General features: G+C 35.3%; 1 protein-coding gene across 5 annotated transcripts in view; it reads left to right on the top strand.

Annotated features, from left to right (window-relative positions):
* Prp40 (pre-mRNA processing factor 40) overlaps positions 1 to 13,731 on the top strand; it is a 406,566-nt gene that overhangs the window by 32,688 nt on the left and 360,147 nt on the right. For all 5 annotated transcript variants that reach the window (XR_016548451.1, XM_090394274.1, XM_090394270.1 and 2 more), the window contains exons 3-4: positions 441 to 657; positions 11,869 to 12,032. Coding sequence is in view for 4 of the 5 variants with exons in the window: in XM_090394274.1 (XP_090250400.1) it covers positions 441 to 657; positions 11,869 to 12,032 (381 nt within the window). In the remaining variant the exon portion in view is untranslated. The remainder of the gene's footprint in view (positions 1 to 440; positions 658 to 11,868; positions 12,033 to 13,731) is intronic.

Here is a 13,731-nt window from a genome sequence, read left to right as displayed (position 1 = left end):
CTGATAATGTTGGAGTCTTAACAAGTAACAGACTGATTTTGAGGAAAATTGTCGATAGGAAGTTAGTAATGATGTAAATTTTTCATGTAGTATTATCATATCCTGTACACCTCTTGAGGGTACATGGCAGGAATTTGATGATGATGTTTTATTTACATTGGTGGAATATTATTGGTTCTGTAACTAACGAATATTTTGGAATGCAGGTTGCAAGATAAAATATCTTGCAAATATATTCCAGTGCCTTCTGAATAAGTAGATGTGGTAGATTATTTGTCAGATTATCAGATTTCTTTCATGAGATGTTTTCAGTGTTTAAATAACAAGAAAAGTTTAAAATCTCAGAGTATACTATATGACAGAGTTTTACTTATTAACATTTTGTTTTTATATTTTACACCATGGCAGTAAACATTTTTGCTTTTTTTATATTTTTATAGGTGACACCCCACGTTCCTCCTGGTCATCATTTGCTCCCTCCAAGACCACCACCCCCTGATACCTCCAGACCACCTCCACTTATGATTCCTGGAGGTGGTGCAGTACCACCTGGTATGGGAATGCCTCATTTCCCACCTGCAGGGATGCCACCTGGAAGTTTTCCTATGGCACATTTTGGAGGAATTCCTCCTCAGCCACCCACAGTGGCCCAAGCTGGTAATCATTTTTAATTTTTGATATTAGGTTATTTATTAATGATAGAATCAGGCCTGTTTTTCAAAGTACAGTAATTTAAATACTACACATTTCTGGTTGCTTGTAAATGTATAATGATATGAAAATAATTTGCATGTTTTTCAAAGAATAAAAATTGCTCGCCTATTCGTTTATTACATAAGGTAATAAGCACATTTGATTAGGAGGAAAAGTTACCTAGAACAAAAAAGAAAACAATAGCTTCTTTAGGGTAAGACAAGTAGGGAAAAACTGAACAGGTGAAAAGCAGATTGCATGTAATTTCATACCAAATTTCTTATTGAATAATTATAGCAGTGGTTGCTTAAGTGTCCAGTGTAGGTAACCAGGAAGAGACCTCTACATAGCCATTAAAGGAGTGTAGACAACCGATCAAGACCCTGTTGTTTGTGTCAGATAAGTAGTAAGAACAGTAAAAAGTCAACACTAGGAACAAACTAATTCCACACCAGCAGACTTCAAGATAGGCACCATCAGTATAAGAAGTATCAGTGAACCATATTGACATAATTGGTGTTACTGAAATAAAGAAGAGAATAGGTGAGGTAGCTGTGGAATAGCATGAATAGTGTAATACCACAGAACAATTATGTGTTATTCTATAATTATGGTACTCCACAGGTGTCATTATACAAGAAAATAGGCAAGATGCTTATTAAATAACGATTACAAGATTTATATTCAGGTAATAATAAGATACAGAATGAGTAGCTTAGTATTCAACAGTAAATGCAAGGATAATCCTGAATGCCAGGCAGTATTTAGTACAGATTTTTCCTTTCAGTTGTTTCTGACCACAGAAACAACTGAAAGGGAAATTCTGACTACATTGTCCACAAAGTATTCTGGGTGAGATTTTTATAGGGTAGTTCCCCATTGTCCCCCCCCCCCAATTTTATCTGGACTTGGGACCGACATATGGCTGGTATGTATTCATGACTGTAATTTTTGGGGACGAAAAACCGGAGTTTTTGGGTGAAAAAAACCACTACCTCCATATGAGAGACCGGTGCTAACTCACCTTTAGTCGAAAGAAATCAGTTAAGTACAGTGATGTGGGCTGGACATATTTTGTGAGGCATATTTATGCCTATAGCCCATAGGAGGTTCTAAAGATGTAGAGAATATAGAAGATGTAGAAGGAATCTAATATAAGGGGGGGAAGGAAAAGCTGGTTCCTGTTGGAGATATAAATAGCAAAATAGGAAATTAATACCAGATGCATTGAAATGTTTTGGGAGAATTTGGAGAAAAGAGTGAAATTAATAATAATGGCAAGTATCTGCTGGATTTTTGTTCAGGATATGGAGTAGTCATCACTAATATCATACTCCAACATAAAATGCACACAAATTCACATTAAGAGAAGACACAAGAAATAAAAGTCATATTGACTATGTTATTTATTCTTGAAAATGATATCTTCATACTGGTTCAGGACTTTCGGGTATAAGGATATGTATTTATATGCCTGTGAAAAATATGTGTTATGAATTTGAATTTTTATTTTTTATGATAAACAGAATAAAAACCAAAATTGCCTTGAGAGCCAGGATTTGACCACCCTTGAAATATAAGTGCAAAGAGAAAAACTATTTCAAATGCTACTTTTATGGTGTATTCGAGATATTATATAGTCTATATTTGAGTTATAAGTCAGCAGTTAGAATTGTAGAAGGTACTGGATGATAGTTTGATTAAATACAGGTATTGAAAGTTTTTACCTTGGTTCTATTATGCATTAAAGATACCTCAAAAATTATATACTTGGTTTTAATCCTTTATCCAAGGAAGCAAAACAATGTTTTGTGCATGAAATATATTCACATCTGAGTTACTTGTATATAGAGGCTAATGACTTCACATCACTTGCCTTAGTATGTATCCCATAATGCACAGCACACACCCTTTCATATGTGTACAGTGCTATGCATAATGGAAAGGGTCACTACCAAAACCAATTTCGACCTTTATTAAGGCTGCAGTGGGAGCCAGACCACTGGTTGTGGGACTACGAGACCTGGGAGAGATCTCTCTCCTGAGTCTCGTAGTCCCACACAGTAAGACCCGGGAGAGAGATGTCTCCTGGGTCTTACTCCCACTGATGACGGCTTGCACTTCTGTGTCTTTGAATTTCTTCAAAACCTCTGATGTGTCTTCTTATATACCCTAAGAGAAAAAGAACAAATAATTACAATTTGATGAAACATGGGGGTTAAAGGGTTTTAAGATATGTTCTTTCTTGTGGTTATATTAGTTGCTTTATTATCATTTTTGTTCTAGGTGTTTATCAGAGCTTTTCAACCTCCCCCTCTCCCATATGTATATTGCATCTGTTCAAACCATTGCTCAAACAAGTTTGGCACACAAGGGGGGGGCGTATCCCAGTTGTCATACAGTGATGGATTAGAGATCTGGATAGTTCAATCAAAGTTGTCATACAGTGATGGATTAGAGATCTGGATAGTTCAATCAAAGAATCCAGTTTCTTCAACAGGATTGTTAGTGAATAAGATTTTTCATCCAAGCTACTGGATAATGATATCTGAAGTCATTTAATTTTTCAACATGGGCTGCTGAGTTCTTTATGAATAATGATGTTATCCTGTCATTTCTAAATTTATATACAGTAGCAATAATTAAAAAAGAGCTGTTCAGAGCTACTTCAGGCTTTCAATAAGCAGAGCACTGTTCTCACACCAGGTGATGAAATTCATCTCCCACCTAAACACAGTCACAAATATCTATGCCCAGAGTGGAATTTGAACCCAAAGCCCGTTGATTGGAGAGCAGATATACTAAAGCAGATGGCTTTTGTTGCAATCTGTTCATGCCATTCAGATTGATCTTCATTGTGAAGTCAAGCTTCCCTCCTTTTATAGACTGGTTTATGGAAAGACCTCTTTCCATAAACAAGATACATCTCTTTATGAATGTCCTTTGCAGAAAGCCTTTTGCCTACAGAAAACACAACGCAATAGCATACTGTTTGACAGTTTGATTAAATACAGCACAGTACATTGAGCACAGTCCCATTTTAGACTGCTGAGAACAACTACAAAACATGCTCATGTTCATCTGCTAAATGTACTATCACCATCCTAGAGTGCACTGCTACCTGGTAAGGCATACTGTAAACCATTCACTTCCGATTCATTTGTTCTGCTTTTTTATTTGTGACTTACCAACTTCCCTTATAAAATCCCTATTAAAACTTATCTCTCTTGCTTTTCACTTATAAAGGAATTTGTTTCATATCCTTTCAATTTTTAAAGTTCCGTTTTCTCAAACTCAGAATTAAGAACACAATATTTAAAATATGAAAGTCAAAAATGGCTCCAGGTTCAATTGTTGTGTAATGATGTGTCATTTTTCTAGAATGGGATGATTTTTTTTTTTTTGTGTGTGTCTGCAGTAATTTCCTTGTTTATTAATAATAAGATTTATAAATGTTATCACCATCATCAAATTCTTGATATGTACTCTCAGAAGGTGTGCATGATATTATGATAATGCTACTTGATCAAGTTTGCTTCATTACTAGCTTCTTGTTTCCTTGCAAATAATAGTCTTTTCTCGTCGCAAATGATATCTTATCTTATGTTTTAGTCTTCGAAGGTACTGTTCACATAGATATTAGTCATTTCTCCGTGTTTTCCTGCATTCTTGGCACCAGATACCTGTTTTACTAGTTCTTCTCCGCCATTTTAAGTGATAATGGAATTTGTTCTGCTCAAATTTTTAAATGCTAACAAAGTCAGATTCCTGGAATAAACAAAGCAGGTCAACATTTATTTAAAAATTATACAGACTTTGACATCTTTTAGTTAGGTCATGAAAAAAAGTGGCTTCACTGTACATCTCATCTGAACTTCATGATATGCATTGACCATCTACTTCTATGCCATATTCTTCTAGTGAGAGCATTAGAGTGCAAAAACAGAGGGTGAAAGAAATAACAATTGTGGCTGGTACGAATGAATTGAAAGGTGATAAATTTTTTATGAGAGAGGACTTGAAAGTATTGTTAAAGGTAGCGAAAGAAAAGAGTGACAGAGTTAGAATGGTGAGTCTGTTACCGCGGTATGACAGAGAGGAGTTTAGGAGGAGGGCCATAATTGCAAATGATATTATGCGCAGGTTATGCGGACGGTGTGGTGTGGAATTTGTGGACGTGTGGAATGAGTTTGATGGGCGAAAGGACTTATACAAGATGGATGGCCTGCATTTGAATGGACTTGGTGTGCAGAGACTGGAAAAAGTGTTGCTGAATGAAGTGAAAATGGATGTGCAGAACCAGGGAAACTAGAACTACCAAGGAGGGGGGGAAGTGGATATCCAGACATCAGTGAGACAGTTGAGTGTAAAAATGTATATAATGTACCTGAGCCAGCAATAAGGACAAAAAATGGGAATGGGATATTTAGAATAACGCATCAAGATAGGGGTGGGACAAAGGGAACACTGCAATTCATGTATACTAATGCCAGGAGTATTAGGAACAAGAAGGAAGAATTTTTGGCCTTGATTGGCTCTTCCTGGCCACAGGTTATTGGCATTAGTGAAACATGGCTGACGGAAGATGATATAGTTAGTGGGATAGAATGTGTAGGTTATAGTATGTTTAGGAGGGACAGAGAGAATAAAATTGGAGGAGGGGTGTTATTGATGATAGCTGATGAACTGCAGCCAAGGAGAATTGAAGTATTGCAGGATAGTGAAAGGAGCTCATTTGAGGCTATTTGGTGTGAGATTGATACTGGCAGAATAAAATATACAGTTGGGTGCTGCTATAGACCAGGTGATGGAATAGATGGTGGAGATGGTATGCATAAACAAATTGATGAAATGAGTGGAAGGAGGGTAATTATTATGGGGGATTTCAACTATGGTAACATTGATTGGAAGGAGGAGAGGACACATGTGAGGAAGGAAATGGATTTTATTCAATTATTAAGGGATAACTATCTGAAACAGCATGTAATTGAAAATACTAGGAGTGGGAGAGTGCTTGACCTGGTAATAGTATCTGAGAATTTGACTGTAATGAATATGACCATGTTGCCACCTATTGGTGAGAGTGATCATAAGGTCTTGACCTGGGAGGTGGCTAAAGGTGTGAAATTTGTGATTAAGACAGGGTATATGTGGAATTACCGTGCTGGCAAGTATGACAAGCTTAGGAGATTGCTTGGATCAGTGCCATGGCATGTACAACTGCAAGGGCTGGACGTCGATAGAGCATGGGAAGTGATCAAAGAGCATTCACAGGAGGTTATGGCTGATTGTATACCTAAGGTCCGAATAGTGAAACAAGGAGGGGTTAAATGGATGAATAACACCATTAAGCTTGAGCTGCAAAAAAAGAAACAACTATGGAGGGAATTTAAAGAAAGGGGTGACCTGCAGGCACACGAAAGGTATAAAGTACAGGCCAGAAGGGTAACGAGTGTGGTAAAAACAGCAAAAGCCGATTATGAAAGGAAACTAGCTATGCAAGCAAAAGAGAATCCCAAACAGTTCTTTCAATATGCTGCAAGCAAGAAAAAAACTGTACATGGCAAAATGATTTTAAGGAATGACGATGGTAAAGAGTTCACTGAACCAGTCGATATAGTGGAGTTACTGAGCGCGCACTTTGCAAAAGTATATCATCCAGGTGGTGACGTTGAAAAAATGAAGGAACCATTAGTTTATATGGGAATTGTGATGAATGAAGTGGAGGTGAATAGTCTATTACAGAACCTTAATGTGAATACATCTGTGGGATTGGATGGTATACCAGCACGGGTCTTGCATGAAGCGGCTAATGAATTATCAGTGCCCTTGACCATGTTGTTTAATCTGAGTCTCAGGTCTGGCTTAGTCCCGAAGGCGTGGAAAGAGGGGAAAATAGTTTCACTGCATAAAGGAGGATCCAAGACTATGGTTGCAAATTACCGACCGATCAGCATATCAGGAGTCGTTGTCAAGGTCTTGGAGAAAGTAGTCAAGGGAAAAATACAGGAATGGATTGATGAAAATGAGATACTGTACAGAGGACAGCATGGCTTTGTGAAGGGTAGATCATGCCTCAGTAACTTGCTCAAGTTTTATAACAAGGTGACGGCTGAACTGGATAAGGGAAATGGGTTTACAGTGATACTGCTGGACCTAGCAAAGGCGTTTGACAGGATACCACATGGAATTCTAATCCATAAACTACAACATATGGGAATGGATATAGGGTTGGTGAGATGGATAGCTGGGTGGTTGATGGAGAGATATCAAAGAGTAGTTTATTCAGGAGTAGAGTCCAAGAAACGGCCTGTGACTAGTGGTGTGCCACAGGGTTCTGTTCTTGGACCACTGCTGTTTAATCTGTTCATTAACGATATAGGGAAGGGTCTAAGTGGGACAGTTCATTTGTTCGCTGATGATGCAAAGTTGGGTAGGGCGATAGTGAATGCAGAAGATGTCAAAGTCTTGCAAGATGACTTAGATAGATTGGAGTTCTGGACTAAGGAGAATGGATGTCAATTTAATGTGACAAAATGTAAGGTTATGCATTTCGGAGTGAAAAGATTAGCAGCAGTATACCACATTGGTGGAACTGTACTCCAAGAGATTGATGAGGCCAGGGACTTGGGAGTGTTGGTGGATAGAGAGATGAAGTTTAGGGGGCACATTACGAAAGTAGCTAAATCAGCTCATCAACTCACTTGGTTGTTGAAAAATACCTTGACGAGCAGAGAAAAACAAGTTATTGTACCTCTGTACCGAGCCCTGATAAGACCTCATCTCGACTACTGTGCCCAGATTTGGTCACCTCGGTTCCTTCTTGATGGGGGGGAGGTTGAGAGGATCCAGAGGCGAGTGACTAAGATGATAGCAGGTCTATGGAATGAACCATATGAGAACATGTTGAAGATTTGTGGGTTGCAGAAACTAGTTGATAGGCAGAAAAGGGGAGATATGATTGAGACATTCAAATTGCTAAAAGGATTCTATAGGATAAATTCAGAGGATATTTTTGAGATCAGGACTGGTGGTGGGAGAACTAGGGGACACCCATGGAAGCTGGGCAAGAGCGTGGTTAGCAGGGGTGTTAGAGCTGGGTTCTTTACTTTTAGAGTGGTAAATGAGTGGAATAAGCTGCCAGAGTCTGTTGTGGGTGCTATGACAGTGAGCGAGTTCAAGGCAAGGTATGATAGATACTGTGAGAATGTTGAACAGCTGTGTGAACATGATGTTTAGGGCCTCCCTCGATGAGGCTAAGGACTCCTGAAGTAGCCCATGGTAATAATAATAATAATAATATTGGACTACAAGCTTTTCACTAATATGTTTAAGGAGCTTCTGAAGTGATCTTTTTTGCTTTAGAAATCAGGGCCTTATACTTCATGACATTTGGAAGTCTTATTTGCTTGTGCAATATACATGACCTCCAAATATTTGCCAGTCACTACCTACTGACTTTATGCATTAAAACATAGATCATGCATGGTGTATATAATGACTTGTGTGACTAGCTATTATGTTATCAATTGCTTTCATTAAAAAAAAAAAAAAAAAAAGCAGTTGTTGAAGTGTTAAGATCTTATAGTATGTTCTGTGTTCCATTTTCTGAATGATGCTGTCAGAAAATTGACAGTGAAATATAAACTGATTGAAGTTTGTATAATTATTTTAAAATTCAGTCTGCCAGCCTTAGCCTCATTTATTTATTCTGCAACTATACAGAATAAATTACATAATAATATAAGTTACAGAATAAATGAGTAATACGATTCTGCCATTAATACCATGGGTACGCTTTGATAATTTTTCTCATATTTGGGGATTTGTGTTTGTGTTTTCTGGTCTTTGATCATTTGTTTTTTTTTTTCGAATCCAACTCCTTTGATTCATAAGTCTTAAAATTGGTTGTAAAATGTCTCACATGTGCTACTTGAGTGTTTCGGCAAATTTCAGCATTAAAGTGATAGTGCCACTCATACACCCACTGGTATAGTCTGTTGAGATCATCCTTGCAAGGCCACAACATTTGCTTTACTTCTGATAGTTCTTCCCAACTTTTCATTATTGGCAAACAGCTGCACATCTCCAGATAAACCAGTCCCAATGTCATTAACATACAAGTTAACAATAATGATCCCAAAACAGATCCCTGTGGCACTTCACTAATTTTCTAACATTAATAACTCTCTCTCTCACACCATCTTTTAATTGTCATCTTGGCATCAAACATCTATTTTGTTAACCTTTCCTCTTCCATTCTGCTTAAGTGACCATATCACCCCAGATCAGCTCTGCTCAAATATTCCTGAATGTTAACAATGTCACATTCCTTCCTAATATTTCATCTTTAATATGATTCTGACATTTATGCCATTTATTCACTCTCATAATTTTTCTCAGAACTCTTAATTCTGTGGTCTAATTTCTGATCAATTGCTTTATTTTTAACCCAACTCTCAGATCCATAAGCCAAAACTGGTCTGAACACAGTTTTGTATAGTGCTAGTTTAGTATTTTGGCTCCTTTCTCTCTTATTTCATATAAATTTATTTATTTGGCTTCCCACCATACTACCATTGCTTATTCTACCACCTTTCCATTTTTGCCATCTATACTAAAAATCGTGCCAAAATAGCTGAAATATTTTAATTGGGAATGCAGCCGATTTTTCACATTTCTGCATATTTTCATATTTTTGGTCTTTTATTGCTAATTTTCATTAAAAATTTGTTATAGTTGTTATTCACTCACTGAACTTGTGCTAGATTTTTTTTATATATCTGATAAAAACAAATGGCTACATTTGATATCTCTAATTTTAATATTGGATTTAATGGCATGTACTTTCAGTTTGATCCATATTGATTATGAATAAGAGTGAATATAGGGTGTACCCTTATCTTACACCTGATCTTACATCAAACTACCCTGCTGTGCTATTTTCAATTCTAACTGCAGACTTTCAAATATAGATTGCTCTGAATAATATTCCATTTACCTTATCCCTCTATTCTCAAGCCAGTCCAGTGTCCCAATACTCTCAAACCAATCAAACTCCTCTTAATACATCATTTCATAAAAACCATCCGGAAAGCTTAGTTTTCTGCTATCTACATCTGATGACTTTTTTAAATGAATATCAGTACTTGTCACGTTGCTGACTTACTGTGTATATAACAAATTTTTTTGTTCTGGTTTCTTTATTGTCAGTTAAATTCATAGTTGATGTAATCCATTTTTTCATTATTGGTTTTACTTACATTTTTCTGTTATCTGATATGTATTTTTACACTCAGTTATCAGTACTTTATGTTCAGCACTTTTAATTTTATGCTGTATCAGCTCTTATCAAGTCTAGTACCAAGTTATTTACCAGCCTTCAAAAAAAAGTTCACGCAGGTAGAAAGAAATAATAATTTAATAATTTGCCTGCTTCAAAATTTTGGATTTTAAACCTGCTGAGCAGACAAACCAACATGAGAATCGAGTGCAATCAATTTACTACATAATACTTTTATCTCGTATCTTTAGTTGCTTTGACATAATCTAAACTATCACCCATTCATATCCCATGGATGAGAAGAGTTCAACTGCCTTTATTTCTACCTTAGAAGAAATATGTTCTTGGTGTTTACTTTAAAATAAATTATTATCCCTCTTCCCCCAATAATAGTTTTATTTTATGTTAAGTTAGATAAGTGTAATGTCATGTTTCTATAGTAAACGTTTTTCTGTGTTATACTTGAAAATAAATTATATTTTTCTTTTAATCTTTTACCCAAGTGTAAGCAAACCAAGTTGTGCATCAAGTCTACTTGTCTTGTATTTCCCATCTCATAAAATAATATAATTTTCTTGTAAAGCATGATAGACTTTTGTAACCAAGCAAAAAAAAAAAAAAACTTTCTACAACTCTCTCTCTGATCTAGTGTATCTTAATATTTTTGCTACTCGCATATGGAGTATATATATAACTTATGCACTGATTTAATCTTAGTATCTTCCTGAGTTTAGCTCCTACTGATGAAGCATCAGTAAAAGTCAAAACTGGTCTGGGTAGTGGCCCTTCTCAATAATGCGTAGCAATACACATCTGAAATGAAGTGAGCTTTGCATTAGGGATACTGAAGCAATTGATGTGAAGTCAATAGTCTCTATATACAAGTAGACTAGTCATGAAGATACTTCACACACAAACTTTGTTTGCTTGGGTTAAGGATTAAAACAAGAATAGAATTTCATGTCAATTATAATACATTATGTAACCAACTGAAAAACTTTTCCACAGTTTCTTGTGTACAGGATATGTAATACATATATTACAAATGCATGTTTCTACTTTAATGTAAATGATATTCAGTGATGTTCTTTTTAAACAAATTATGTTAAGAAGAATAAGGATGATGTGCTATTATCCTTATTCTTAAAGAAGAATTAACTTTAGTCTTTATTATTATTATTATACACAGACTGCACTAAAATAGTGCAGCATGTATAATAAATTATGTTGTGCATTGAAGTCGTAGGTATACCAAAAAAAAAAAAAAAAAAAGCAAAACAAAAAAACAATTTGTCGGATGCAATTTTTTTAGATTGTTAACCTATGATGTGAGACCTGCTCTTGCTTGACTTTAGTATTAATTGATGTACATGTGAATTTGAATTAACAGCTATATTTATAATTAAACATTAATATTTAATTTTGTAGAAATCAAAGGAGGGTGATATTCTTTTGTAACCAAACATCTAAAAAAAAAATTTCTACAACTCTCTCTCTCTCTCTCTCTGATCCAGAGTATCTTAATACTTTTATAATTATTCACATGTGGTGTATATAATTTATGCATTGATTTAATTTTAGTATCTTCCTGGGTTTAGTTCCTACTGATGAAACATCAGTAAAAGTCAAAACAACAAAAGTACATAAAAAATGCTACTTTTATAACTTCTGTAATAGTATAAAATCATTTATAAAAATTTTTTGTAAACAATATTTTAATTACTGCATTACTTAGATATATTAAGACAGACATAATAAGAGATGCAGATTATTTATGACTTCTCTTTTGCACTGATATTTAAAAAATATATTTAGGTCATAATGTTGTATTGTTTTTCTCATTTAAGTCTTCAGAAGTATCAGCAAGTAACATCCAGTTTGTATTTTTTTAGCTTTACCTACAACTATAACTTCTCCAGCAGTAATTTCTGCACCACCAATATCAAATGTCACAGCTGTCCATTCCAAAGGTGGATCTTCCAATGTTGCCAGTACCCATCCTTCAGTTGCTGCTGCTACTGCTTCAGTGACAGAAACATCTAATACAGTCCAGCCAGTAATATTTTATATTTTAGTGCCTTTGGTTTAGCAGTATGATGTTGCAAACTAATTTTGTCAATCAAGTTTTTGTTTGTGAAAAGGAATTGACTTCTTCATTTATCATTAAATAACAAAATCTGACAATTTTATATAAAAGTTTTGAATTAATTAGTTGTTTTCTAGTAGAGAAAATTACATAACAGATGCAGAAGTGCTGTCAGAATTAAATAAATTACCTTTCATTAGATGTATTTTTCCCCCTCCCTTGAGTTTTTCAAAAGTTATCCACTATGAAACACTAAAAAGAGACACCCCAATCTGTCTCAAAACAAAAGTAATTGACACTTATATACTTCTAGTCATGATATAGAAGAGAAACAAGGACTTTGACTAAAAATTGAGGACTAAGAGAAAAATGAAAGATCATTGCTCAGTATTACCATTCAGCATAGAAAGCAATACTAATTTTCCACAAATCTATTATTTTAAATAATAGATTTGTGGAAAATTAGTTTTAAATTATTAATATTTTTTACTTTTAATTAATACATTAAAAAGACAAAGACAATGAAAATAGGCAGAATTGTTGAAAATGTCAACTGCATTTTGAACAGAGAACCTGTGGAACAAATAAAACATATCAGCTACTTAGGCACGATTTTTAGTGAAGATGGTAAATTAAATATGGAAATAGACAACAGAATCAACAAAGCTGGTATGGTAGGAAGTCAATCGAATAAATTCATATGGAATAAGAGAGAAATTAGCTGGAACATTAAATTAGCTGTATACAAGACCGTGTTCAAACCAGTTTTAACTTATGGATCTAAGAGCTGGGTTAGAAGTAAAATGATCAAACAATGGCAATATCATATTAAAAACGAGGATATTAGGAAAGAATTTATGTTGTCAGCATCCAGGAATGCGTTAGCAGAGCTAATCTGAGGTGGTATGGTCACTTAAATAGAATGGGCGAGGAAAGATTAGTAAAACAAGTGTTCTCTGCCAGGTTAGCAGGAAAACGACCCAGAGGAAGACCAAGATATAGGTGGATTGATACGGTACAAAGTGCCTTAGACGATAGAAATATAAGATCTGATAATGTTGGAGTCTTGACAAGTAACAGACTGATTTGGAGGAAAATTGTAGATAGGAAGTTAGTAATGATGTAAATTTTTCATGTAGTACTATCATATCCTGTACACTCCTTGAGGGTACATGTCAGGAATTTGATGATGATGATAATTAATATTTCAATGATTTGGTATCCTATATTTCTTAGCATAGTAGTGACTTTTACGAACTGTGGCTAAGAAAGCAACATCCAAAAGCTTACAACAGGATCAACGGATGAGCTGGGTTAGAAGTAAAATGATCAAACAATGGCAATATCATATTAAAAACGAGGATATTAGGAAAGAATTTATGTTGTCAGCATTCAGGAATGCGTTAGCAGAGCTAATCTGAGGTGGTATGGTCACTTAAATAGAATGGGCGAGGAAAGATTAGTAAAACAAGTGTTCTCTGCCAGGTTAGCAGGAAAACGACCCAGAGGAAGACCAAGATATAGGTGGATTGATACGGTACAAAGTGCCTTAGACGATAGAAATATAAGATCTGATAATGTTGGAGTCTTGACAAGTAACAGACTGATTTGGAGGAAAATTGTAGATAGGAAGTTAGTAATGATGTAAATTTTTCATGTAGTACTATCA

The sequence above is a fragment of the Typopeltis vanoorti genome, chromosome 6 (genome assembly GCF_054136105.1).
Source record: "Typopeltis vanoorti isolate ZY-2024b chromosome 6, IOZ_Tvanoo_1.0, whole genome shotgun sequence".
NCBI classification, from domain to species: Eukaryota; Metazoa; Arthropoda; class Arachnida; order Uropygi; family Thelyphonidae; genus Typopeltis; species Typopeltis vanoorti.
Note: the sequence above shows the minus strand (reverse complement) of the source record. Positions and strands in the feature narration are given on the sequence as shown.